This window comes from Hermetia illucens, chromosome 4 (assembly GCF_905115235.1).
Source record: "Hermetia illucens chromosome 4, iHerIll2.2.curated.20191125, whole genome shotgun sequence".
Classification (NCBI taxonomy): domain Eukaryota; kingdom Metazoa; phylum Arthropoda; class Insecta; order Diptera; family Stratiomyidae; genus Hermetia; species Hermetia illucens.
In genome coordinates, this window is record NC_051852.1 from 80,760,294 (window position 1) to 80,787,382 (window position 27,089).

Sequence of the window (27,089 nt, forward strand, 5' to 3'; positions counted from 1 at the left end):
CCTATAACAAAGTGAATAGTAAGATGAGAAATAATGTAAGCTGTTCTGCCCTTGTTTGTGCGAGAAATCATAACATAGTAATTGAAAATGATTTTTTTCTTTTGGTTGAAGTTTTGGGGATTGTAACATTTTCACTGATTAATTTTGGATCAATTAAAATTAAATTACAGTTGAAGCTACTACCTTCTTTTGTGATGACGGTTTTAGAGTTCCAGAAAACTGCTTTTCTGAAGCCGACTCTTGTTGGAAAGTCGAAAAGACTTTGGCAGATTTTGGTTACTTGACGCTGAATTTTCAACGTATGCCACCCATTGTTTACACGTTTTCTTGATAAACAACCCATATATAGTAATTGATGACGGCATAGGGTTAACTTTTAAATATAGATACCATACTTCCGGCCTAGGTTATGAATTCTGGAGAATGCCTGTTTATAAGAATAAATTTTCAGTTTTTAAATTTGAAGGATGTTACAAAATGAAAGATGTTTAATACCATTTAATTAAGTTTTTTATTATCTTGTTTACATTCATTTTAGTCGATTTTATCTATTCGGATATTTTGAAGTGAATATAAAACAATAGGGCACTGAGAAATGAATTGAGTTGAGGCAGAATTGTTATAGCCTAAATTTCACATAAGCCATTATATATTAAAACAAACACTCATTTTTTCAATATAACGGCCCACTTAGCCTTTGAATGATGTTAAATTATTTTAATTTAAAATGACATATAGTAAAAAGAGTGAAAATCGCAGATGGAATGATGGCAGAATATTGTAAAGGTTTTCTCGTTTCAATAAATGAATGACATTTTGTTCATTCGGTGAACATTGCGTAAAATAAACCATTATGTATATACAAAACAGAGTAGCATAAACTTAACAAACTTTCTTTGCCTTCAGGTAAGGTAGAATAATTACAGAGACATCTTTTTCATCTCCCTAAGTGATTCACTAGCAGTTTATCATACAGAGTAATATTCTTTAATATTGTTCATATTATAGCATATGGTATATAGAATCATTTTTAACGTACAATAGTAACACGCACAATATCTAAAACTGCTTTTATGTGGTTTGTATTTATCATATATATCGTGAATTATGGTTTTCTTTGACTTTACTTTTGTGTTTGTTCAAGTTATATGTTATTTATATCGTTCTGTGAACTTCTCTGTGTTCTCTTCTAACCTTAGGTATAAATTGTACATAAACGACATTGATGACTTTTGGAATCATTTTACGCATACTGGAGTGTGTTTCAACATTTGTTTCGGGAATAAAGGAGTGGTTATATTCGATTTTGCAGATATTTATCATATTACCTTTTAAGCTTATAACATAATACGTTTAACAAGACTATGTTTATGTAATTTTGTCAATTCAAAGCATTGTGAATTGGGAAATTCCTTTGCTATGTCTTCTTTTATAATCATGAGTAATTTTTGCGACATACAGATAACGGTAGACAGCTTGCTGTGTTGCGTTAAATTCTATATTTTGCGTTATTCTTATATTTTGCGACGATACATGAGGAGAATTCATATATTCAATTAACATGTAACAATAAAATATTAATTAATAATTTTTCTGAATTGAAATGATTAAACAATAGTTAGAGTGACGCATTTTATATATATAAGGATCGCCAAATCTAATATTGCTCTAGATATAATTTTGCTCCCAATATACCGACCAATATAACTTTATGATATTATATTTTTTGAAGATGTATTATTACATAACTTTGGATTGAAGCATTAATTCAATGAAATTCTTTTATTACTTTAAGTATAATCATATGTTTTAATTCTATTTTACAATCTAAAATGCTGAACATGTTACTGATAGCAACGGAATTTCGCATGTGTGTATCAATCAACTATTGCGCTGTTCAAAATTCTTTGATAATATTCATAGAATGACAAAACAAGGTCTTAAGACGTTGAACATAAAACATGTAGTGTGTTAGTTCATTGTAAACATACGATTCGATGAACATCTTTCCGTTAATTCTTTCTGCATTCTTATCCAAGAAATGATTAATAGTTTCAATGTAACGATAACACTCTGAAATAAAACTGAGGCGTCCACTACTGATATAAGTACATATGTATACATATGAGTACGGCATATAATATTATCAACTTTCTATGGAAATGAATAGTATTATACGTGAATTTTAATTTATTTTACAGAACATAACTAACTTTATGAACGATTTCTAACATTCTAACAACATTCTTTTAGTTAAGGGTATAATATTTTTCTTATCTCGCTCTCTGTAGGAAGATTTTTATGCGCTGATTATTATTATATTGTGTTCAGTTTATTTATGCTTTGCATGGCTCAGATGAAAACATATCATGCTACGATCCTATTTCTGCATATTTGGATAGATCTACGGATGGCCAAATGTCCATGTTACACATTACCTGGAATGAAATTAATATATATTGAAAAAAGCAAGTTACCGTATATTGGGGTTGAAATTAACCAACGTATTTTTGGTGGGCAATGCTTTAATGTGCTCGGCACCAGAGCCCATATCCGCGCGTCCCGCGGGAATTATGACCGGTTTGCCGGGAGGTGATCAAATCAGTGCGAGCGATCACGCACTGGCGACGAGTAAATCCTATCTGTTAGTAACTTCTCCTACACCTTTTACGAAGCAGGCTGATAAAAAGGGACGTGAATGGAACTAATCGGATCTACGCAAACCGCCGAACGTGTTAAGTGGAAAACAGACGAATGCTCTGCGTAACGGGAACTCAGAGAAAGAAAGGATCTAATCTCTGGGGGTATGGTGTGACAAAACACAGTCGCACACCAAACATGGCATACGGTTCTAACCGTTTGCCATTATACGTTAAGCTAAACTTATGTCTAAAAGCAAAAGGTTAGTCAAATTCACTTGCAGCGTGGCAAAGCCTCCTCCTATCTGCTGCCAACGAGGTTGACAAAGCTGTGGGACTACCTCTATATTTTCCTGGTGCAAAAGCCATGGGTTTGATTTAATAGAATCTGTGGCATTGAATCAGTTGAGTGAGAGGAAAAACATGATAGTTGCTTCTGCTTGTTTACAGTATGATTCTTTGTATTCTCTACCGGCGCAAGAACTATGGGACCTGCTAGCGTATGCAGAATCAAGTAGTCTCGAACTCTTCATAGGTAACGATGCGAACGCTCAACATATTTGTTGGGCCAGTATCAAATGCAATCCCATAGGAGAGAAGCTATTTGATTTCATTACTTCAGCTAGCCTCAGCTGCAAACATAGGGTGCGCCACTACGTTCGTGGGATCGATTAGATGTGAAGTAATTGACCTAACAATCTGTACTTCAATGGTGGAGAGAGAGGGAGATAGAAAATTGATTATAGACTGGCGGGTGCTAGACGAAGTTTCACTATAGGGTTACAGACTGACGGGTGCTAGACGAAGTTTCACTGTAGGATTACTGATACCAAGAATTCAGTCTGTCTACTGCAGGTGAACAGTCAGTAATACACAGCCGGAACCCTAAAAAAACGGATTGGACAAAGTTCAATGAACTTCGTGGCAATAAAGTGCAGCTTTCTAGGCTACTAAGGACTCCTTGGCGTTAGAAGATGAATTGGAAATTCTGAATCGTACACTTTTGGAGTTCTTTGAAAAGGCTTGCCCTATTTTTTCATGCCAACGTGCTTGTAAAAAGATTGAAAATTGAAAATTGGTTTAATTTCCGGAACTCACAGCGTGAACATAACAGATTCGTAAAACGTTCAAAACAAGACTCCTTTAGAGCATAGGTTAGTTACGAACTGGAAATAGAAAGAGAATTGATGCACGGTGGTTCAACTCCTTTGGCGGTAAGGTTATAATTAATTATCGGTTGAATTTGAGCTATGGTTTATTTAAAATAATTTTATTTGCATTCTAGTGGTAGGCTGTGTAAGTAAAATGCGTATGCACTATAGAAACTTATACATATTTATACAAGTCGGGAAACCGGAAGCTGGGCGCCTCAGGTATGAAAGGTTTTGTTTGCTTCTTCTGTGAGTATATTTGAGTATAGAACTATCCCATTTGTACGCAGCCCGTTATGTATACGTAATATACTATTATTAACTTAATTTGAACAGGTATCGATATGGAGAGTATTTTGACGTCTGGGCACCACATAGAGGTAACTTCATGAATTTTTTCAGATTTTTCGGGTGGGTAGTTTCTGAGAATGGCTCCGTTAAAGAAATCATAATTTTCCACCCCTCCTACTCCCCGCCTTTCTAATAAATTTCAAAACAAAAAAGACTGGCTTCGAAAAGTATTGATCCTGAAACCTTTTATTTGACATCCCACATGACTATATTCGGTGAAAAAAAATTTTACACCTCGCTTTTACATGTATGGGCCCCCCTAAATCTCAACGTAGAAGGATATCACTCACTGCATGTCTGGGGGTCCACAGTTCCCACCTTCTCACCTTTCGTGTCAATCGGTGTAGCCGTTTCTGAGAAAAGTGCCAGTGACAGACAGACAGCCAGTTAAAAAAAATGGCAAAACCCTTCGTAGCAGTTAACAAGAACCATCAAAACCTAATGTAAATATCCTAATAAAGTATACGAAAGACCCTGAAAATTCCCAATAAACAATAATTAAAAAATTACACAATATGGAAATAGACAAAGTGTACACACAAAAGGAACAGAATACAAATAATAATTCAAGAGCTGTTTTCCTTGAAATAGGCTTTTCCTTTCGTGGGAATTTTCTTAAGCTAGCAATAAAAGGATCAGAGTTTAACAAAAGCCTATTCAAGAGATCTTAGTTGTTTTAAGTCACATTTTACGAGTATGATCGTGCCTAAAAGCCTTGAAATCCTTATTAGTTAAATTTACTGCTTCTTCGGGAAGCTCTCCAATTGGTAATAGGGCATGCTCTCTTATGGTATAGCCATGTAGTAAAACCTTGTGTAGGAAGGATGTACCACGGAAATTCTTTCACAAGGAGTTGCTCTGTTTCTATAGCAAACTCATATATCTGCTGGTATATATTTTGTAATCTGACGACAAACACTCTTAAGTAGGAACACATCTTTTAATTAAGGCTTTAAGAATTCCAGTTATTTGCGAAGATACCGTTGTTGTGTTTCCATCATTCCAAGTACCGTTACCTCCGCCTCGGGATTTATCTACTCTCAGGCCTAAGATTTCTTTAAAATCACTTTGTAGTTTATTTTTCCTACATTCGAAAAAGTTTTGGTTTTTCACGGATATACTTTACCACATTTTAAATTCCATCCTGTAAGCAACATGGATCAAATTTTCAAAAAACCTTATCCATGCATGCAAGGGCGACAAACCAAATACAAGAGCATTATAGTCAATCGATCTTTGAATGGAACTGTCACTTTCGCCAATCGCGTTAATCTTCTTCGGTTATAACGTTGACTGCACACCGCAAAACGCTTCAGCAGTTGACCAGTTCGACACTGATTATGAGACCGGTCATTTGTTGATGCCGTCTGTGACATGTTGCATGTTTAGGCAGAATTGCAATTTCCGTCACATCCAACCAATTTGAATGCTTGCTTTTCATTTTTTCTCTTGATCTACAACAGTTTTTTCAAAACCCAACAATCCTTTTGCATATGTTTTTGACGCGGCAATCAATATCACTAACGTGCACATCCTCTAAATCAAGCAACTCCGCTAACATGTTTTCTAAAATTGTTTCCTTTTATCTAGTTCTGTGCCATTCAGGAGACGCCAAATTTCAAACACTTTATACCTTGAAAAACAGGGCAAATTTAGGTAAAGGCCCGATTCGTAGAGTGCGTAGTATTGTGACGCCTATATTGTTGCAGGTGTGTATAAACTAAAGGAGCAAAAAGGAGCAGCTAGTACATATATTATTTTAATATATAGAAAATGAGTTTTCATTTAAAAAAAATCATGTCCCGCACTGTCCGGGTAGGTTTTTGAAAGTTTATTTAAAAAAATAAAACAGAAATTAAGGGTAAAGTAGACAACGCGTAGCATCGGTATAATTAATAAAACCTAATAAATTTAATTAATTATTGCTCAAAATGGAGTACATAGCTGCATCATGAATTTCCATTACTAAGTAACTTGAATAAATATCACTTTATCCACAAAACGAACGCAAAGAAGCATTCGAAGAAGAAGAAAGGTAGTGAATCACAGATAACCCGGTACTCACGGAAAATGTGAAATGTCAACTTCCGAGAGTGAGGAAGTCAGGTAAAAATTTTTTTGTTGCGGAAGTATTTATACCACAATGAAGTATCGCCAATAGAGAAGGATTGGATGTCAACCAATCACAGATTAGATACTATGCATATTTTCGAGTTTTGACCTCTAGCTGAACTATTGTGTGGTGGTGTGTAGGCATCTCCTGAAACCCCTGCAGCATCTAAGTGTTACAGGATTAATAGGAACACTGCGAAAGTTTCTATTCGGTTGATCGAATGTACCGTTGTACAGTTAGCATCGGCACTTGTTTACCGAGTTTCGTGGAGCATTCAACTGCTCGGACCTTCTTTTCACTCTTGCGGAAAAGGCCGATGATAAACCACTTCTTTTTTCTTCCACATTCTCCCCTTTTAGGAAATCTCTTTTTTCATGGCTTTCTTATAGGAAACTGTATTTTAGAGATGTGGCCGTAGCTGTAGCCACGCCTATGAATTTCCACACGTCGTGGTTGGATTCGGGTGTTCACCACTCCAGAAATTTAATTTCGATACCTTCAAGATCTACAGACGTTATGCTGTTTTAGAAAACAATGACGTTATGTAATCATATTTCTTGTGGCAATACCATTGAAAATGTGATTACCTTTACATTTGAAAATTAAGGACAAATTTTGCAGTATGGTTGGTTTGGTTTGTTTGGTTTTGACTTTCTGTCATTCGGTGTCTAGTGGCCTTTACGCTTTTCCACTTGTCCATATGGGAAGCTTATTTTCACGTTTTGATATATGTCGTATTTGTGATCGAAATTTGACATACTTAGAATTATTTGATTTAAGTTAAATATGCGCAACGTAGTAGCACCAAGAGCGTTCGTTTTGCATGGACCAGAAGAGATGGTAATAATTTGGTGCCAAGTTCGATGCGATAGCACATCCCATCCGAGCTCCTGTAGCTTCTGGCGGGTCATCAATTATCATTCCTATTGACCAATTCTGGTCGCTTCTGGTCAATCGCCTGCTTCAAACGGTCGAGTTGCTCACAGTAGGAGACCGAATTGAGAGTCTGTCCATAGTTGAGCAGCTCATAGTGGATGATTCCCTTCTAATCCCACCAAACACAGCAAAACCTTCCTGGCCGTCAATCCGGGCTAGGCGATGGTTTGAGCCGGCTCGCCACGCCACGACTACGATCTTTTTCGCTTGAGATTGTCGTACGTGATCCACTTTACATCACCAGTCACCATCCTCTTCAAAAATGGATCGAATTCGTTCCGTTTCAGCAGTACATCGCAGGAGTTGATTAGGTCGAAGAGATTATTTTTACGTCAACTCATGTGGCACCCAAACATCCAGCTTTTTTTGGAATCAAATCTTCTGCAAATGGTTTCAAACGATTTTATAGTCTATACACAGTTCCTGGCCAATCGAGCGAATGCTCACATGCCGGTTTACTTGGATGGTTTCGACGATTTTATCGGTTTCTACGACGATTGGCCTACTAGTACGGAGTGTATCTTCGACATCCACTACACCAGAACGAAATCGATGGAACCAACGCTGTGCGGTGCGAATCGTTACAGTATCGGGCCCATAAACTTCACAATTTTTTCGGGCCGCCTTCGTTGCATTTTTACCTCTCAGGCAGTAAAAATGTAAAATATGATGAATTTCTTGCTTGGTGGACTCCATCTTTGACGCGCTATAACTTGAGACTGAAACGTACGATCACAACACTGTGAAAGAGACACTTGTAGCACAGATTGTCGCCGTATAGAATCACCCGATGCGATAAGTACAACACAAGATATTTTCAAGTGTCGCCACCTATTGACAAAATACGACATTTCTTTTTCCTCAACCCTATATATATATACAGGCATTCCAATTGCTTACCTCCTGGGTGCTCTTGCCTGAGCCTGTACAATACAATACAATAGTGCAAAATGATTACTCCGTGAATTTGCTGCCTTAGGAGATATATACAGCAAACACACCATAAGGAAGTTGATGGTAAGCGACCAAAAGGCCGGCCAAAACAACGGTGACTTGATACACTGGGTGGTGATTTGAAGCCCTCACAACTACATCCAGTTTAGGCCTTTGATAAAATAAAATGGCGCAACCGATAACGTTGAGCCAACCCCAGTTGCGAACGGGACAAAGGCTAAAGAAAAAAAAGAAGATACCTACTAGCCTCGCTCAGCGAACTCGGTAGAACATTAGAATGAAGAAGAACCGTGAAAACATGTCTAACTTTATCATCACTTTTTATGAATAAAATTTATTTTACTATCAGAGGGAAATTCTACAGAACCACGCGGAGGGGTAAGAAGAATAAAGTTGAGATTTGTCAACGACGTGCCATAGTCCAAGCGGAAAAGCTTGCAAATATAATATTTCAGCCAAGACTAACAAAATGCACCCAAAAATCCAATTTACTATGGAAACGGAAGAAAATAAATCACTACCATTCTTAGACCTGCGGATTATAAATAACAACGGCAAACTCAAATACAACAACTCAGATAAAGATAATAGCTATTTCTGCACATACCACAGCACAGAAAATAGCTCAATGATATATAGGCTCTACAATATGCTCTAATAAAGGCCGGTTTCGATCGGGAAAAATGTATGCCCTCGATATAACAGGAGAAAGCGATCGAACAATTAAGTGAAAACAAGAGACAATATGTGGCCAACAAAGCTAAACAAGTGGGCAATGTCCAACAAGTTCCATAAAATAAAAAAAATTATGGAAATGTTTAAGTAAAAGTTATCAATTGCAACCGAGACATTACGACCAAAAACCAACCAGATAGTGAAAAAGACCTACTTAAAAAAAGATAAAGCAAGTCGGCAAACCGGAAGCTGAGTGCTTCAGATATGAAAGGCTTTGTGTTTCCTTATATGAGGAACCTTGAATGCATGATAGTTGCGCTTGTACGCAGTTGAACATCGAATTATGCATTCCTTTTCAACAGCCATTTACACAAATAATTTGCATTGAAAAGGACTGTATCGATAATAGCCAACTTCATACTCTTCACACTAACAGTTCAACATTATTGGCAGAAATTCATCTAAACAGTCAGCATCTTATTTCTATGGTTTAAGATGCAGTAAATTTGTGCAAAATTGGTAAGCTTGAATTGTTGCAACTAATAGCAAGATTTTCACGAAACTTCCTAGTATTACGCTCGATACTATCTTTCAGGCTACTAAGAAACTGAAAGAGCTTTTTTCGGTCAATTTCAAAAAGTTGATAATACATACAACATTTTTAAGTTTATTTGAGTAAATATCGGGATCGCTTGGTTCTCATGTATGCGCATCACCCTGATTTCTTTTTCAAATTTTCGAGTTCCGCTATCTTGCAATTTACATCGAATTCAATTAGAGGGGGATAATTTAATGTTACTTATTTAATTTTTTATCCATTAAACTCTCTATATCAATCCATGGTAGCTTCTCAATGATTTAAAAGCTAAACTCAGAAGAAAGGAGGAATATGTATTTGCGAAAATAAAAAAATGCAGAAAAGTAAAGCTACCTACCAAAGCGAGCCCTGATAACATTTTTAGCAACAAATGAGCTCGCGGAAGATGTATCTTTGACATAATATAACATAATATAATTTTATGATAGATGGCTATCTCTAAAGCCACAAATTAAAAACAGAAAACGCATATAAAGCCATATAACTTTTTTCATATATCGGATTAAGCCTATTATCGGCTATAACGTTCTACTTGTAGTTCCCTTGAGTTACGTCATAACCAGATTATACTGTATATTGAAAAGGGTGGATAGTTTATGAGAAGGTGGTCCGTTATATTTTATATCTGGGTTTCTCGGAATCTCCTTTTCTCTGTCTACATTAATAATAATCGTTGACGCGACAATCCAATTAGATCTAGACCTTGTGTTGGAGCACTTCATTCAACATCCTAACGACGGCGACAGTCTAGCGCTCAAACCACTAAGCATGATGAAAATACCAATTTTAAAACGACTTCTTAAAACATTTTGGAAAATTTTGAACTTTAAAGCAGTGTAAATGGTTTTGGGCGTGAGCATGTTTTCCACTCTTCGCACGGCCCCGATTGGGCGTTCCCTTTTTCTAAAATACGGATTTTTCCTGTTATCAGCTTACATAGAAGAGGGCTTACTTTGGCATGTCCCATGGATAGCAGATTTATCAATTGTAAGTGATAAAGTTCTATTATAAGAAACTCAGAAAATAAAACATCAAAAACTTTAAATGCCTTCTTCTCAAGATGACGCCTTTTCAACTGCCCCCAGTTAATCTCGAGATCTACTCAACCAGATTTGAATAAATCTTAATGCGTTTTATTTGTTAAGATGCTCTACAACAATTAAACTAAAAACTCGGAAAAAATGTTGTGTATTTGGGTGCAAAGAAAATAAAAAAGGGGTCGTTTTTTATGTCAAGTTAGTGTATTGGCACCTTTAACTTTTAACTCATTTTCAAGTTTCTGGTACAGACCTGCCTTGCTTTGCCTTACTTTTCACCGTGTCAACATAAAATATCTAAATGATGAGAATTAAGAACAAATTTGGTACTCTCAAAAGATAGATTAATTGCTAAAAAAGTTGCGTGACTATATCGAATAAAGGAACTGAGAAAACAATTTTCAAAAATTGGCTTTTTTTAACTCAAGGTGTGTCGTTCATCGCATGCGTGGAATCCATAGTACAAACCCCATCAAATTTTGTGTCAATAGAATTAGCGCCTTTCAGAAAGATCACTATTCAAATCAAATTAATTATCACCGTCGTTTCTGTTCTTTAGGAAACTGAAACACCGATTTATTTGATTACGGCATTCCATTACCTTTCATCATCAATTTCATCCTCTAACCAACTCAGAAGGTATCTTACCCGAATGCCGAAGTAGCCTTCCATTTAAAATATGTCCCAAAGAAGAAAGAAAATGTTTCTTTACTAATTATGAAAGGAGTTAATCATATTATACGGAATATAGAGACTTCATGTGACAACTGAGATCTGAGCGTGGCAAAACTGCTAATTTCTGCATTCTTTTTAAGAAAGAAGATTAGGCACTCTATCCACCAAAGATGAGATTCCACAAGACATATATGAAGTCTACTATCCTAAAATTACATCCTCCGTCGGTGGTTGCAGGTGCAGCAAACTATTTGGATTGCAGGGAATGGAACCCACCGACATTTTTAATTGCCCTTGCTTGAAATGTTGTCAATATTATATTGTTAAATTTGAGCACCCGAAGTTTGGGTAGAAGTAGAAAGCCAACTAGGGTTTATAATTCTCGAATAAAGACCTCTCTTGCTGCCGAAATGCTATATGTTGTTGGAAACTCTAGGTCTTATTACGGTCTTCAAGGTTGCAACACTGTGCCATATGTTCTAGTTAAAGGTAAGTAGATTCTACTTTGCTTCTAGAGTATCTCATTACCATGTCACAAAAGCCCTATCAGGATTGCATTCCAGTGCTCGTAGAAAATTATCCTCAACTTCGAGCCACAAGCTTACGCTGCGTAACAACTAATGTAATTTTCTTTTTCCAAAACCCTATAATTTTTCGAATATTATACAATATGGTATCTGTTTTATAGGAAATGTGCTACAACAAAAACCAAAGTAAATATTAAAGGTTTTTGATATGCCACCACTTGATTATGTACTCCTAGTTCCGCTGAGTTTAGTAGATGACAAAATATGCAATCAGCTGCGGAATACGTAATGCTATTCATTCCCTTCCACTTTACAATTAACAAAACAAAAGCTATTTTCTGATGGCCAACTTAAATCTGCATTCGAGGAACTCACCAAATGATAAGCAAAACAAACATTGCAAACAAAACTTAGAAAAAAATAATATTATATTCGCATTTAATACCATAGTACATTGTATCTACAATCTTATAAAATAAAATAAAAATTACTCATATGTAGCTTATCACAACGATTCGAAACCAAAGAAAAACAGCTACTATCAAGTATTTTCACCATTTGAGGATCAAACAGAGAAAAACATACTAATTAGGTATGATAAGAATTGCAATGTCGAGCTCGAGCAAAATAGATATTTATGTTTGTCAATTTATAATAAAACGAAAATATATATCGAAATTCTAGTTTGAAAAGGAATGGAAAACGAAATGAATTTTCTAGCCAGTTTTCTTACCCGAAGAAACGAATGGTTTGACGTAGTTGCTTGGGAATAATCCTGTCAGTCCATTTAATTCCCCTCGCCACCATTCCGGTTCGTCTCTTCCAAGAACACTTATGATATCATCTTTGTCGAAAGAAAGTTCATCGTCGTTCTGTGCTTTGTACGGATATAGTGCAATTACTTTATCTGAATCATCCGACGGATAGAAATGTTCCGATTAGTTAGAGTAAAGCAAAGGAAAAAAAGTTATTTTTATTTCCTACCTAAAATTGTCTCCGTCATTTCAATTTTGCTTCCTGAAACGGGTGTGTTGCGTCCACTGTTTCGGCCACCTTGTAAAATTTTCACATACGACGCAGGGAACCAACCAACCTGCCGACGTCGTCCTTTGGCTTGTAATTCACCCTCCCACCAGCCAGAATCGGTTTTTTTACGAATCATAATCAACTGCCCACGTTGTAGTGATAGCTGTTCGGGACTGGTGGACTCATAAGGAGCTATAACCTGGGCTATTTCAGGTTTTTTGCCACGCATGCCCTGTACGAATAAAAAACAATTGAAGAACAGGATGGTTGACTTGAAAAACCATTTCAACATACTGGAGTCATGGATGAAGTTCTAGACATTGGTCGACTATACGTTTCTTGTGTCTGATCAGCATTCTTTTGTTGTGTATTGATTTGTGAAACTTCCGTGTCCAGATCCTCCTGATTTTTAGCGTCATCCGCCAACGTAGAAGTGATTTGTTGGAGACTTTCTTTGCCAGTGTTACTCTCGTGGATTTCCACTTTCTCTTCCATCACTTCTGTCGTGGTATTATTCGTTGTTATCTGCTTTGAATAAAATTAGAATTATTGGTATGAGCCATTGAAAATAGTTTGGGTAAGAATTAATCGTTTAATATTAAATAATCATGTCATTACCTCCGCTTCTTGTACTGCCGGGGTAGCGTTGTTATCACTTACGTCTGTTTTTTGTACAAAGTTCGATGGAAAAATACCGACGCGTGTGCCAATCGTTCCCGTCCACCAATCTCCTTCTTTTTTCGTAACCATAATTATTTCGCCAGCATTGAAGTTCAAATCACCCACCTCCGCCGACTCGTATGGATACATTGCTACATAATATTCTACATCCCCGTTATATGTGAGTTCTTGTTGTTGTTCCTGGTCATTTGCATTTACGTTCGATATTGTCGTCGTTTCTGTTACCTCCGCTATGTTACTAAATATAAAAGGCAAATTTACAATATTATTATACATACATATATATTCAGGGTACTGATGAGCTGAAATTCCACTCTATGAGCGTGGCTATTATACGTTCAAATGACGGTAACGATATTATAACAAAATACTCACTCTAAATGTCGATTATTGTCAATGTATGTGTCCTGAGTATTAATACTACTTAGCATATTGCTAGTCGATGTATCGTCAATTTTTTCTACATAAGATTCGGGGAACCAGCCAGTGTGTCCATTAATTTCTCCAGCTAGCCACCCAGGTTCGGCGTTTTGTTCGATCGGCACATAAACAATATCACCTGGTTGAAAACTGATCTCATCTGGGTTGCGTGCATTGAATTCATATATAGCGCGGTGTTTTATGTATCCCTCATGATTCGGTATCTCGTGCGCTGGTTCGGCATACGAAACATTCATATTGTTTGTAGTAACTTCAGGTTCTGTTGGCCAAGCATTTGCCGCCGTCTCCCATGCCGCATTGTATGATTCGTTCTTTTTGTTATTCTTCAGTTCCAGCACTTGAGTACGATGTTGATCATAGGTCTTATACAATTCCTCGCATTTTTCTATTAATGTTTCTAATTCAGCCTTAAGTTCTGTCATTTGAACGTTGTTAGAGTCAATATCTGTTTTCTTCGTTTCAATTTCAACCTTAATGTTTTCAATTTTGTCCTTTAATTGATTGATTATAATCTGGAAATGTGAATCGGATTTTGGTTTAGTGAATACAAATTATTGGAAAAAGTATATTCAATTCGTACCTGTTTATTAGCAAACGCAGCATTCATTTGTTCTTGGTTAGCTGCATCAGCGAACTGGTTCATTTTCATTTTCGAATCCCATTTAGCCTTCTCTTGAGTTAATTGAAGCAATTTCTGATTTTGTTCTTTTATTCGAGCCTTGAATTGGGCCATTTCGCTCATTTGGGTGTCGCGGGTCGAGCGCATTCCATCAATAACCGTCTTTACATTTGTCACTCCTGCTCGTGTGTCACAAATTTTCTGTGAAAGTTCTTTAATCTAAAATTGAGAAACAAAACTGAATAAGCAATTTTTGTTTTAATTGACCAATTACCTTTTCGTTTAAAGTACTTAATTCTATGTTCAAAGTTTGATTCTGAGCTTTCAGCTTCAACACTTTCTCTTGCTCACGCTGGCGCTGCAGTTGCATTTCGCTTATGCGTTGATTTTCCCATTCTATCTGTCGTTGCCGCTCTAATTCTCTACGTGAATAAAACAAACATTATTGTCACGGAGATGTGCACTATGTTAAGAACTTACTTTCTGGCGGCCTCTTTGGCTTCTAAAGCTCGTCTACGTTGTTCTTCTTTCTCCTGTTCGATTTCACGTTGTCTTTGCAATTGACGTTCTAATTCTTCCTGCTGTTTGCGTTCCGCTTCAAGGCGTGCCTTCTCGCGTTTCTCTGCCTCCTCACGTTCTTTCCGTTCCCGTTCTTCCTGCTCTTTGCGCTGCTGATCCAAGAGTAATTTTCGTCGTCGATCTAATTCCGCTTGTCCTTTATCGAAATTTTCTTTTCGTTTATCTTCAAAGGAAGCTTGAATAAAAAATGGATCAATCAATTACTGCTATATCCACAATTTTACTAAACAGCATTCACAACTTTCGATCCAAAAACAATTTTAGATAAATTCAAATTTCACTCTGGGTCGATCACCAATCCCAAGATTTCTTTAGCATTCAATTAAATATCGAATTTCTTATGACCCAAAATATACCTTGCTCGGCGATACTTACACTCTCGTTGTGAAGGAGCTCAGAAAGGGAAATCTTCTAGGAAATACCGCCTTCTGGCAAAGCAATGGCTAAAGGCAAACACAAGGCAGTAGTCCTTTGGTGATCTTAACTCCCCAGCCTAAACAACAACAAAGTGGGCTCGAGCGGCAATTGCTAAGTCTTAGCCACGGGTAAGCGTCGGTCTTCGAGCAAAAGACAGCCTCCGGGCATACCGCCTTCTAGTAAAACAATTCCTCCAGGCAAACCGTCTTTGGACAAAACGCTTCCGAGCAAACCGCCTCAGGCAAAGCGCCTTCTGGCAAACCGCTTTCAGGCAAATTGCCTTCGGGCAAATTTCGGCTTGTGCCAAAGATGAGAGGAAAGATCCTCCGGGGCATCTGTGACTAATGGCAAACCGAAACGGCATTCGGATTCTAGCTCCTGGGCCCCAAATTCAGCCGGCATCCCGCCGCATCAAATTTGGTTTTGAGTCGGTAGGTGAATAATGTACAATGTTACAGCTAACTAACTAAACGAACGACTGTCTCAGACAGTACTACTAGTCCCTCAACGATATTGGGGAGGGTGCGGAACTAACGTTGAAGAAAGTCTCTCAACTGTCATCGTTCAAAACTGCTTTCTATGGCCTCCAGAGGAGGAGCGAAATGACAACGAGGCTCTGGAACTGGTATCCGGAATAAACTCAACATCTTCACCTGGATTCTAATAGGTAGCACACCAGGAGAGAGCCGATATGCCGGGAGATTTACTTACTATTGTCGTTCTTGAGCCGGATATTAAGAAGCTGCGGCAATAACCAAGTTACCTTATAGAAGAGCCATTGGTTATTAATGGGAAAATCAGAGGGTGATTTCAAAACACCTCCAGGCTATCTTGGCTAACAATCACCACAACAGTCAAATTAACCAGAATATTGAATTTTCTGGCAAACTAGACTGTTGTGGTGTCATCATTACATAGATCGATCAAGAAATAAGAAGATTCTTTAATGCCTTGCTCATTTTCCTTATGATGAGGAGAAGGTTCCTAGTGGAGTATCCATTAGAGGTACCTAATATTCTAAGAGAATAGGTATGGGGATAATAGCAGGGTATGGTGAAAATGCCCACCATATCTGCTGGGAAGTTCTAAAATCTCAACGAGCGGATCGGAACTATTAGAGTATCTGGTAAAAACTGAACTCCAAATCTTAAGTAATGAGTCCGCTTTCTTCAATGCAGTCAGGTGAGAGGACATCAACATCACGGCAGCATCCCTTGATATAGAAGCTGTTGTCGGCGAATAAAAGGTATCCAAAGATATCATGCTCTCAGATCATAGACGTATTAATTTCGAAGTAGACATGGATATACCTCTAACTACTCCATTTCTGAATACGGGAAGGGCAGATTAGGCGAGGTACAAAAAAAAGCTGAGCGCCCATGTCATGATCTCTAGAAGGCGCATTGCTGAAATTGAAACAAGTAACTCAAATGATCAAAACTAGCATGTGAAAAGCTTTCCAAGTGAGTTGACCATCCAGCTCGTAAAGAAATTTTCGATGACATTTTGACAAATATGTGATTTAATCTCACAGATGATACGTTGTTTCTTAGGCTTGAGCTCACTAATTGTCTATGATTTATTCGCGTAGGCCAGATATTTCACGATACTTCAAAGAAATCGTTCGACTTTGGAGATCAGTTGACATTGAAGTTTCGGCAATACATCGATTGATTCATGATTACTAGATGAGTAATTCTGAAGCCACATACCGTTCAATTGAGACCATGCCAATTCGTCGCCATTCAGTCTTCTGTTCGCTATATAGCCTGCAAAATTTTAAGCTGTCGTGAATGATGTCGAATTAAGTCAGGGTTTTCAGCGACAACCTTGTTTTAAAGACTGCCCGGTACTTTGGCGCCCAGAAGACTTAGCGTCTATAATCCACCAAGTCCCTTCTGAATTGTTGATTGCTTTTCCAGTTGTTGTTGTTGGTACATTAGGTGCACTTCGACGACTGAAAATACCGCTAGTATTCTCAACGGAACTTTACCCATTTTTATAAAAGGCTCTTACATCAGCAACGTGTTCTTCCTTTGTGTAGCGCATCATTTTTAATTATCGGAATAATTGTTAACGACAGGTGTCAAATGAAGAGAATAACCATATCCGGAAAAATCTACCTGGAGCCCAAAATGCAAATAAAGGATATGAATCGGCGAGGAAAAGGGGGATCCTTATTCCATCGCATGGGCAACCCCATCATTCACCGGCTTCCGCCGATCCTATTGAAAAGAACGTCGTCCAAATTAGGGGATCCGCATAAGTTCTCCAAACTTCCTTTAAACAACCAAGGAACGAGAATATCCTGTAGATAGGGCCGGATTAATCAATAACACCTGGGGAAATTTACTGTGAAGCGTCTACCTCTCTGAAATTAGCCGAGGTGCTGGAAAAATACCTAAGAGAAAAGTTGATCACCGAACAAAGCAAGAGAGTGCAAAGGGCTACTCAGTCTGAGATGTGGAGCTGTGAACTTCGGTGCACGTACCACTAAAACCAATTGGAATGACATCGTTCAGCAGGCACAAGTCCCTCGTATCCAATTGTTCAGTAATAAAAAGTCGATTGACATTCGTTACTTAGTTACTCATAACAACTCATGGTGAGCGTTGAAAATGCCAAGCAACAGACGATGGTGACCAGACAATAGTATTGGATTTGCATCCGGATGGGCAGCTAGTTACTGGTGATATGTGCAAATTGAAAATTTTAACCCACATCGATTGAATAGATATCGACTTTATAGAAAGCCACGAGGACATCCTATTGGATTTCGGGTAACAGCTAACTATTTGGTCAATTACCAAATCGAGTCCTTCACTAGCCTTGAAAATTCGGTGTTTTCGGAGCACATGTACATTAAGGATTGAATTAACGTCTTCTGTATGGATTCAATCAGAATATGGTATTTGTCTATGAAGGCCGCAATTTCAGAAATCTTCAGTTAAAAAAAATGGGATTTGAATGGTAGAAGTGAGATGATATTGAGATTGGTGACGGCACATGCTGATGTGGGAGTATGATGCATCGTAACTTGATCTTCTTGGGCCTAGAAAAATAGGGGTTTGGTGGTTAATACCTGGAACTATGTTGATGAATGGCATGCAGAATGATTTTACTTTTTGCATCATTATTCTGATTCGCCCATGTTATACTGTGTTCATTGAAATCTCCCGCTGCTATTACACGTGGAAGGCGTTTAGTTGCTTCTCAATTTTGATAGCCCACACACTCAATGTTGTTGGTAATACCACCTCAGAAGGTTTCTGTGAGGCCATTAAAGAAGTGGAACGATTTGATGACCGGCTGAGAAACTCACCATTATATCAGCTGATCGCACTATTCACTTTTTCAGCGCGTATGCGACGCAGACAGGTCGACCTAATGCCGAGAAAGATGCCTTCTGGCAACTCCTCGGTGCAAAGACTTGCAACGTGCCCGTTGATGACTATGCCATAATTGTCGGCGACCTTAATGGTCATGTGGGTTAAAAGGTAAACGGTGACAGGCACCATGAGGTGAAGGGATTTGGAGCGCGCAATGAGAGTGACGAGGATTCAGTCGATTTTGCGGACACCCCTGAGTTTGTACTTATGAATACATGATTCATCAAACGATTGTCTCATCTTCTTACATTTTATAGTGGAAATCGTAAAACGCAAATCGACTATATTCTCATAAGACGCCGACATTTTAAAACCGTCACTGATTGCAAAACCGTTCGTTATCAGATCATCGCACATCGACATTGGCCGTTGATTACCCACATGGCCACATTGCGTGAAAAAAAATGTGCAACCATCTCTCAAATATATGGTGAGCCATACAGGTGTAAACTTAACACAAAATGACGTCACTTACTGTATGTAAAGGGAACAACAGACCACACGCTCTCACCAATTTTCGTTTCCGGGTGTGGCAGACAGACAGATATCGAATCGATTCTAATAAGGTTTTGTTTCACATAAAAAAGAGAGATAGTCCAGCAGAATCAGAATCCAGCAGAATGTTCAAAATACGGGCCGATTCGGTTACTTTTCCATATCATCAAGATATTTGGACGCATTCTTCACAACAGTATTCGCGAAATCGTTGAATAACCGTGAATCAAGCCGGATTTGTTGAGAACTGCGGAACTACCGACGCAATACACGCTAATCGGTTACTCATAAAGAAACACTGTGAGAAGCATCGCCCTCTTTAAAGTGTATTTCTAGATATAGAGAAATCGGTTGACTGTGTGCCACACGAACTCATCTGGTATGCTTTACGACAACACTTCGTGCCAGAAGAACTCGTGCGCTGGGTCCAACTGCTCTACCACGATCCGAAAAGTAAAGTTCGAAGTGTGCTTAGCAAAACCGCTTCCTGTCTCTGTTGGTGTTCATCAGAGAACGCCCTCTTAACACTCCTCTTTGTTTTAGTTATGGACACTGTTACACGGGACATCCAACGCTCAGCGCCCTATACACTGTTTTATGCAGATTATGTTTTCCTAACTTCAAATAGCAAAAATAATCTCGAGCAACTTCTCCAATAATAGAATGATCGCCTTAGGCAACACGGTTCAAGATTGAATCTGAATAAAACTGAATTTTTGACGACCGATCCATACGAAACAGACACAATCACTGTCAGCGGCAGTGATCTGCCCAAAACTGAGCGATTTAAATACCTCGAGCCAACGCTATCAGCCAATGGAGAACTGCGCTATGAAATTGCTTCACGCATTAACGCAACCTGGATGAAGTGGCATTTCACAACTGGTGTTCTTTGTGATTGACGCATCAACGAACGTCTCAAATCTAAAATTTACCACAGTGTCGTCCGCTCTCTATGGTTTTGGATGTTGGTCGACTATGAAAGACAATGAACGGCGTCTTGCGGTAATGGAGACGAAGATGTTGCGTTAGACTAGTGGCGTGACACACATTGATCACATCCGAAATAAGGATATCCACGATCAATATGGGGTTGCACCAATAGTGGAAAAATTTCGAGAAAGACGTCTTCGATGGTATGGCCACGCATTTCGCGTCAATGACAATATAGTCGATGATAAGCAACCAAAAGGCCGGCCGAAACAAAGGTGGCTTGATACGCTGGATGGGGATTTCAAGGCCTCGCGATTGCATCCAGATCAGGCATTTGATAGAAGCAGTGTCCTGTTTATTGGGGCTTATGTTAAGCAGCTCCCTTGAGTTGAAGGGGGTTTGAGGATCTAATTCGATCTTTCCTGATTTAGGTTTTTCAGGGAACACCAACATCAACTTAGCTTAGCTTTTTGGAGGGGGGATTTTTCTATTATTTGTGGGTGTGATTTGGTCGTACGTCTTCTTTTTGGTCAGCTTGATGGATCTTTAGAGATATTAGTGTTAGGACGGCATTTCATATTCTCTCCTCTTCGAGAACTCTAGGTAAATGGTTTACTCGTCAGACAGGACTTTTAAGATATGGAATCTATTGCTGAATTGAGGCAACTTTTTTGAGCTTGCTTCTTCAACATATTTGGCAGAATCACGATTTGGATGATGTGCTTCCCTACGTCTTCTATGGGTCATATTCCTTGGAGTGCTGTGCGCTCCCGCTATTACAGAGTGTACACCGTTTAGTTTTGCAGTCTGGATTACACTATTTTTTAATGCGGCTTAACCTTCCACGGGTTCGTGCATTGCTTTGGTTTAAGGTAATAGTACTCAACTTTGTGGATGCAATAAGTAAGTTTAATTTGGAAGGAGATTGCCAATCCATAGAAAGTGACTTTCATAATTTTTGTTTGCATCGCAGGCAGGGTTCTCCCGGCTGAAGCAAATGATTATTTCGATTCTCAAAATTCAAAACCGCTAAGTTCGATTGGAATATCGTGGATTACACTGACTTTCGAATTGTTATTTAGCGGGACAAATAATTTGATATTCCAGCACAGAATAGGGTACATTAAGAAATTATTTGCAGTTGACGTGTATTTTTAGAATTTGATTGACCCTTTGAGTTTTGTTTTAGTTTTTTTTTTTTAAATATTGGAACTCGCCTAGAAAATTGACACTTTTTTCGAATTAAGACGCTGAATTCTGTGTAAGGAACATTTATGTTGTAAAGCGGGTTTAATTTAGCAAGCGAGATTTCGGGGAAAGAGCTAACTCTCGTTTCGGGCATTGCAGTATTTGCCATATTTAGCGAGTGTAACGGTTCTTTCGTTTCTTTTTCTTGAAGTTGTGTCCCGAATCAATCAAGTGAGAGTGAACATTCAAGCCAGGAATAAAAGAGTCCTCCGTAACACCTATAAGGGAGAAATGGATCACGCAATAACCGCGGCTAATAGGTTGTTTAATAAGTTTTGCGATTCGATAAGAGAGGTCGGTGCTACTAACCAACGTAACGTTGATTCACTCTTCATATCAAAGTATGTGAAGTTTCATTTCAATCTGTCAAGTCAGTTTTTTTGTTTACAAGCCATTGAGTATCGACGTATTACCGTATTTTTTTTACAATGGAAAAAATTAAGTATTGTGTAGTGACTGAATTTTTATTTTTGGAAGGTTTAAAAGCAAAGGAAATTTATGAAAGAATGTTGAAAGTGTATAAGGACTCTTACCCTTCAATTGAGATGGGTGGGTTTGTTGAATTTAAACGTGGTCGAACAAACCGTGAAGATCCCTGTCAAGGACGTCCAAAAACAACATCAACACCAGAAATCGTAGAAAAAAAGGATATCGTATTGGAAAATCGTCCAGTGAAAGAGATTTAGTAGAAGCCCTAGGCATCTCACTGGGCAATGTAAGCAATGTTTTGACTGAAGTATTGCACTGTGCTGTATGCACAATGGGTTCTGCATTTGTTAGTCCCATCATGTGTCCTGTTTAACCTGGCCTTGGAAAAATGATCTTGGGATGCACATTCATGAAGGTAAGAGGAAGTACATAATCGAAATGTTAGCACCAAAAACCGAACCAAAAACCAACAACCATCATCAAATGGCGCTGGTCAAACCAGAATGGAGAATACAAGTTTAATACCGTTGATAATTTCTCCTATTTAGAGTCGAAAATCATAATCGATAAGAGCTACGACGACAAAATCCGCGCATGCTTGTTGCCAGCCAACAGAGCCTATTACAGCTTACAAAAACTATTCCGCTCGAAACATATCACCATAGGTTCAAAGCTCTTATTGTACAAAACAATGATCTTGCCAGTCTTCGTATATTCCTGGGAGACTTGGACTCCTAGCAAGAAAAGTTGCGAATTCTTTATCGCATTCGAGAGAAGACTCATCCGGAGAATGTTTGCTTCCCTACATACGTATGGGCAATTTCGCAGCCTATATAACGACGTAATCTATGAGCGGTACCATGCCCGTCTTGTTGTGTATAAAAACCGGCTCAATAGGTTGGGATGAATGGGTTACTTGTGTGAACATGACCCGGTCCAGAAAGTCTATAAAGGCAGTATCTATAGTAGAAAAAGAAGACGTGGCAACGCTTACCTGGGATGGAGCGATAGCGTGTGCCAGGAGAGTAGACAGCTCAGCAGAGGTATTAAACGGATGGGCCTCGGTTTAAAACGGATATGTTTGAAGTTCCTTACTAATAGGGGGGTCTAGAACGGATATTGGTTGCTGCCTCCTTGATGATAGAGGGCAACCTATTGTGCTCAATAGAGGGTGGAGTTTGGAGAATTGTTTGTAGAATATTGGTTTCCAGGTCGTATAAATCTGGCAGCTCACTGTCTATCATCTTTCTTTTTACTTAAACATATCTTGTGTTGTACTTATCGCATCGGGTCATACTATACGGCGATTTGATGACGACAATCTGGGCTACAGGTGTCTCTTTGACAGTTTTATGATCGTACATTTCAGTCTAAGTTATAGCGCGTCAAAGATGGAACCCACCAAGAAAAAAATTCGTCATCCAGACCCTCAATTCGGTCCTCTACTGTGAGCAACTCGACCGTTTGAAGCAGGCGATTGATCAGAAGCGGCCAGAATTGGGCAATAGGAATGATGTTGTGTTCCATCAGGACAACGCTCGGCCTCATACATCTTTGATGACCCGCCAGAAGCTATGGCTTGCGAAAACTGGCTGTCTTGAGCTTTTTGCAAATAAGGAGGGGGAGTTTTATAAGAGGAGGATAATGGAGTTGTCTTCTAAATGTCAACAAGTTTGCGAATAAAACGGTGCATATTTGACTTAAATCGGATAATTCTAAGTAAGTTAAATAAACCGTTAAAATTCGATCACAAATACGACATCATTTTCTCCCCAACCCAATATTTTTTCAATAAGAATTTGAATGATCTTGTCAGTCTGTCCTCACTTCCACACAACTTTCCACAAATACCACCAAGCTGGCGGAGAATCCACACACTACACTCAATTGGCATTCCCTGGAAACTAATCCGTTCGGATAGGGTATCCCCTTCAGAGGTTTCATTGGAAGCCATGAACTTGAACTTAAATTAAATATATCTGATGGAACGTCTCGCAGTCAAAGGCCTGTATCGGGAATAGATGCGAAGTCTACGATAGGGTTTTCAGAGGAGTGCCAAAATCTTCTACTGTAGATTTCGCCATGAAGCAATTTATCGGTTGAGCAGTTTTTCCTAATTGGAATTATTTGCACCAATTAGATTTGTAGAAAATCCACATATGGGTTCGAGGTAGTTGTTGCATCTTCTGGAATGCGAGAGAGTATGATCGAAAACTGTACGTATACCGATATAACCCCTCGAAAAATACAGTTGTGATCAGTTGACATGCGCCTTGATGTGGGAGTGGAACATATGAAAGAATTTTGAAATTTTCAACCTTGCATTAGATGAAGTCATCTCCTTGTCGCTAAGCTAATAATGAATTACACCATGAAATTGCTTCGCGCATTAGGGAGATATCATTATATGATGTATTCGGCTTGTTTTGCTCCAACCATATAACAAGTCATAATTAAAAGTTTCACTTAAGTCAATGAATGTTTCTGTTTCTTCCGGATACTGATTTCGTATTGAAGGAAAGTAAATTAAATAACGTGGGAAAACTTAGAGCGCACAACTCACCCTACGAAGTATTAAGTATCAATCAAAAATGCACAAACAAATTAATTAGATGAGGGAAATATTAGATACCAACTCCTCAGCGTACAGCATAGCGCAATCGTTTATTTACGTAATTTAGCAAATTGGGAATATTTACAAGAATACAACTGCACGAAACACACTCGAAGCCATCGAGAAATTGAAAGAGTGCCGGATGGGAAATGACGAAACTTTCACTTCACATGGATAAAGACACTACTCACAAGCATCTCCGTTAAAGAATTGTTCCGGGGATCAGAAGATTGGCTAGAACAATTTGGTAGCCCTACAAGGGCCAAAAGAAAAATCTAAAAGCATATGGTCAACGTTCCTTTTGCGTATCGTAGTTTCGTCTAATTTAACCTTAGTAACATATAACATTTGGATATGATGCAAGGGAATGACTTAAAAATACTCATAAAAACTTTCGACTTACTTTGAGGCAACCCAGCAGCTGGATCTGGTTCTGCTGTCGCGCCTTGAGACGAAATTGAAGCGTGTCGAGATCCAGGCTGCGAGCCATGGCGGGATCCTGCTATTGAGCCTTGTCGTGATGTCCCCTTCCGGAATGTTGGTGGTATAAGGTCAGGTGGTAGAGTGACTGGTATCTTTTCACCTGCCAACCCCTTTTCACACAAATACATTGCCAAGACAAATTCTTCACAGCCCAAACGACCGTCGGAATCCATGTCAGAGAGAGCCCAAATTTGAGCAAGTGTGGCTTGGGGCAACTTCGTCTGAACCATAATATTACGGGCCTGTGCGCCGGTCAAGAAGCCACTTCTTGTGCGATCTGTTGTGTTGAAAAGCTGCGTGTACTTGAGTTTGATAGGACCTTTGATGGCCCATTCCACTTGTCTGTAAATAAGCAAGTTTTATTACATCCCGGCGTAACAATGTCACTACTTACGGCGACTCAATTGATGGTGCTCGCTCAGAAATCGACATGTTCCGGCTCGGTGGATTGCTTTGTGGTGGTGTCGGCGGTGCGGGTAGTGCACTTGAGTTTTCTGCGGTGGGCGGTGAAACTATTTTTGTAGTAGTATCAATAAGCGACGCATTAGCTGTGGGCATTACTGTCGGCTGCGGCGGAATAGCAGGCGGGATTACAGGAGGAACCGTGGCCGCCCCCATGATTCCAATGGTGCTTGCCGGGACGAGCGGTGGTTGTATTGGTACCATTCCAGCAGGGACTGACGCTACGCCTGGAACCATGCCCACTGATTGTGCAAGCGGGATTTGAGGAGCACCAGCAAGTGGAGGGTGCGTTCCCGGGACCAGCGGTTGTTGTGGAACCATTGGCGGGACTGGCCGGGGCATCCCCATCGGGGCAGCGACTGCCATGGGTGGGATGAGCGGCGGCTGTTGGGGCTGAATAATCGCGGTTGGTAAAGGCGCTGTCCCAATTGCGTCCACTTTCTTCAGTGGATCCAAGGGACTCAGGCTGCCCGTGGGCGTTGCTGAGGGAGTGCCACTGGCTGACGATAGCGAGGCAAGAAGAACTGGTGGAAGCACTTTTGGTAATTCGAAACCTCGCAGCTTTAGATTAATAAGTTTACACGCTATACTAAATTCTTGGATATTCATCTTGCCGTCCGCGTCGGTGTCAGCCAGAGCCCTGAGCATTCAAAAGAAAATTAGGTCAACGAATGGGCGTATTTAAGGGGCAGAGCGCAGTACTCACCAGATTTGTCCGAGCACGATCGGCGGAAGTTGTGATTGTAAGAAAAAGCCTTTCGCTTGTGCGCCTGTAACAATTCCATTTTGTGGCTGAAGCGACTTGAACTGCTGCTGGAACTTAATCTTCTCGCGGGCCGTAATCCCCCAGATGTCTACGTTATTTATATTCATTTTCGCTATGCAGTCTTTCAGGCGGAAGCTTCTCCTCTACGCAACTAGCATTCAAGTGAAATGCACTGTAGCGGTCGCACTCGCGCTGATTATCACAGAAGCGTCCGAAGCAGATATTACAACTGGCGGTCCGTGTCCGCCCGACGCCCGCCGTCCAAGTGTAGCCGAATCTAAACAGAACGAACAAGACAAGACAAATTACATGAGACTTCGATCAACTCATTGTCGTCACTGGGGCGTAATGCTCTTGAAAACTCTACAATTCAGTCAAATGAAATGTATGCGCGTCTCCTTCCGGTCAGCGAGATGAAATCTGGAAAAACACGCAATCATGGGCTCGTAAATTGAGAAAAACAACAACGGACAGGGCGACGATGGAAAAGTCGATAAGTCTTGCTGTCGAGGAGTCAGTTTTCAAATGTCTTCACCGGATCGAAGACGGAACCCTTCCATTTTTCGAGTAAAATTTGGTGATTGGTGCATGCGAGTTGGCATGGGTTGTAGGGGAATTTACCTGTGGTCGATTTCTGGATACACAAAACGAGAGATTTACAAAACGGACAAGGATTTTCGACCGAGTCTCGCAGAGAACTCTCTGACAGCCAAAAAACCTAAGAACTTCAAACGTCACTTTTCACTGATCAATACAACTGGTGTGTTGCCGTATGCGACGACGACGAAGGCGCTCGCCATTCTCCTGTGTTGACAGGTAGATGGCCAAGGAGTACCGTGAGAAGGTTTCAG

The 27,089-nt window shown here is 39.3% G+C and overlaps 1 protein-coding gene across 3 annotated transcripts; it reads right to left on the reverse strand.

Moving 5' to 3' along the window:
* Positions 1-1,300: 1,300 nt before the first annotated feature.
* LOC119653918 (intersectin-1) lies at positions 1,301-27,007 on the reverse strand. Of its 3 annotated transcripts, XM_038059077.1 has the most exons (13): positions 26,860-27,007; positions 26,179-26,515; positions 25,405-26,112; positions 24,931-25,352; positions 14,904-15,177; positions 14,698-14,845; positions 14,385-14,642; positions 13,739-14,316; positions 13,301-13,601; positions 12,977-13,210; positions 12,641-12,914; positions 12,390-12,563; positions 1,301-2,438 (listed from the first exon to the last, which is right to left on the reverse strand). In XM_038059077.1, exons 2-13 carry the CDS (start codon positions 26,343-26,345, stop codon positions 2,428-2,430), a joined length of 3,549 nt encoding a protein of 1,182 aa, XP_037915005.1. In that variant the 5' UTR covers positions 26,346-26,515; positions 26,860-27,007; the 3' UTR covers positions 1,301-2,427. The 3 variants fall into 3 exon arrangements, with proteins under 3 accessions (XP_037915005.1, XP_037915004.1, XP_037915002.1); XM_038059076.1 differs by lacking the exon at positions 1,301-2,438 and having other exon boundaries at positions 12,067-12,563; positions 12,977-13,207; XM_038059074.1 differs by lacking the exon at positions 1,301-2,438 and having other exon boundaries at positions 12,067-12,563.
* Positions 27,008-27,089: the final 82 nt, after the last annotated feature.

Excerpts from the sequence above, each read along its gene's own strand:
- LOC119653918 (XM_038059074.1), bottom strand. The coding sequence starts at position 26,345 with ATGAATATAAATAACGTAGACATCTGGGGGATTACGGCCCGCGAGAAG. Across the intron at positions 14,643-14,697 it reads TAAGTACTTTAAACGAAAAG|ATTAAAGAACTTTCACAGAA; the intron begins GTAATTGGTCAA and ends TCTCAATTTTAG. Across the intron at positions 13,602-13,738 it reads GACAATAATCGACATTTAGA|TAACATAGCGGAGGTAACAG; the intron begins GTGAGTATTTTG and ends TTTTATATTTAG.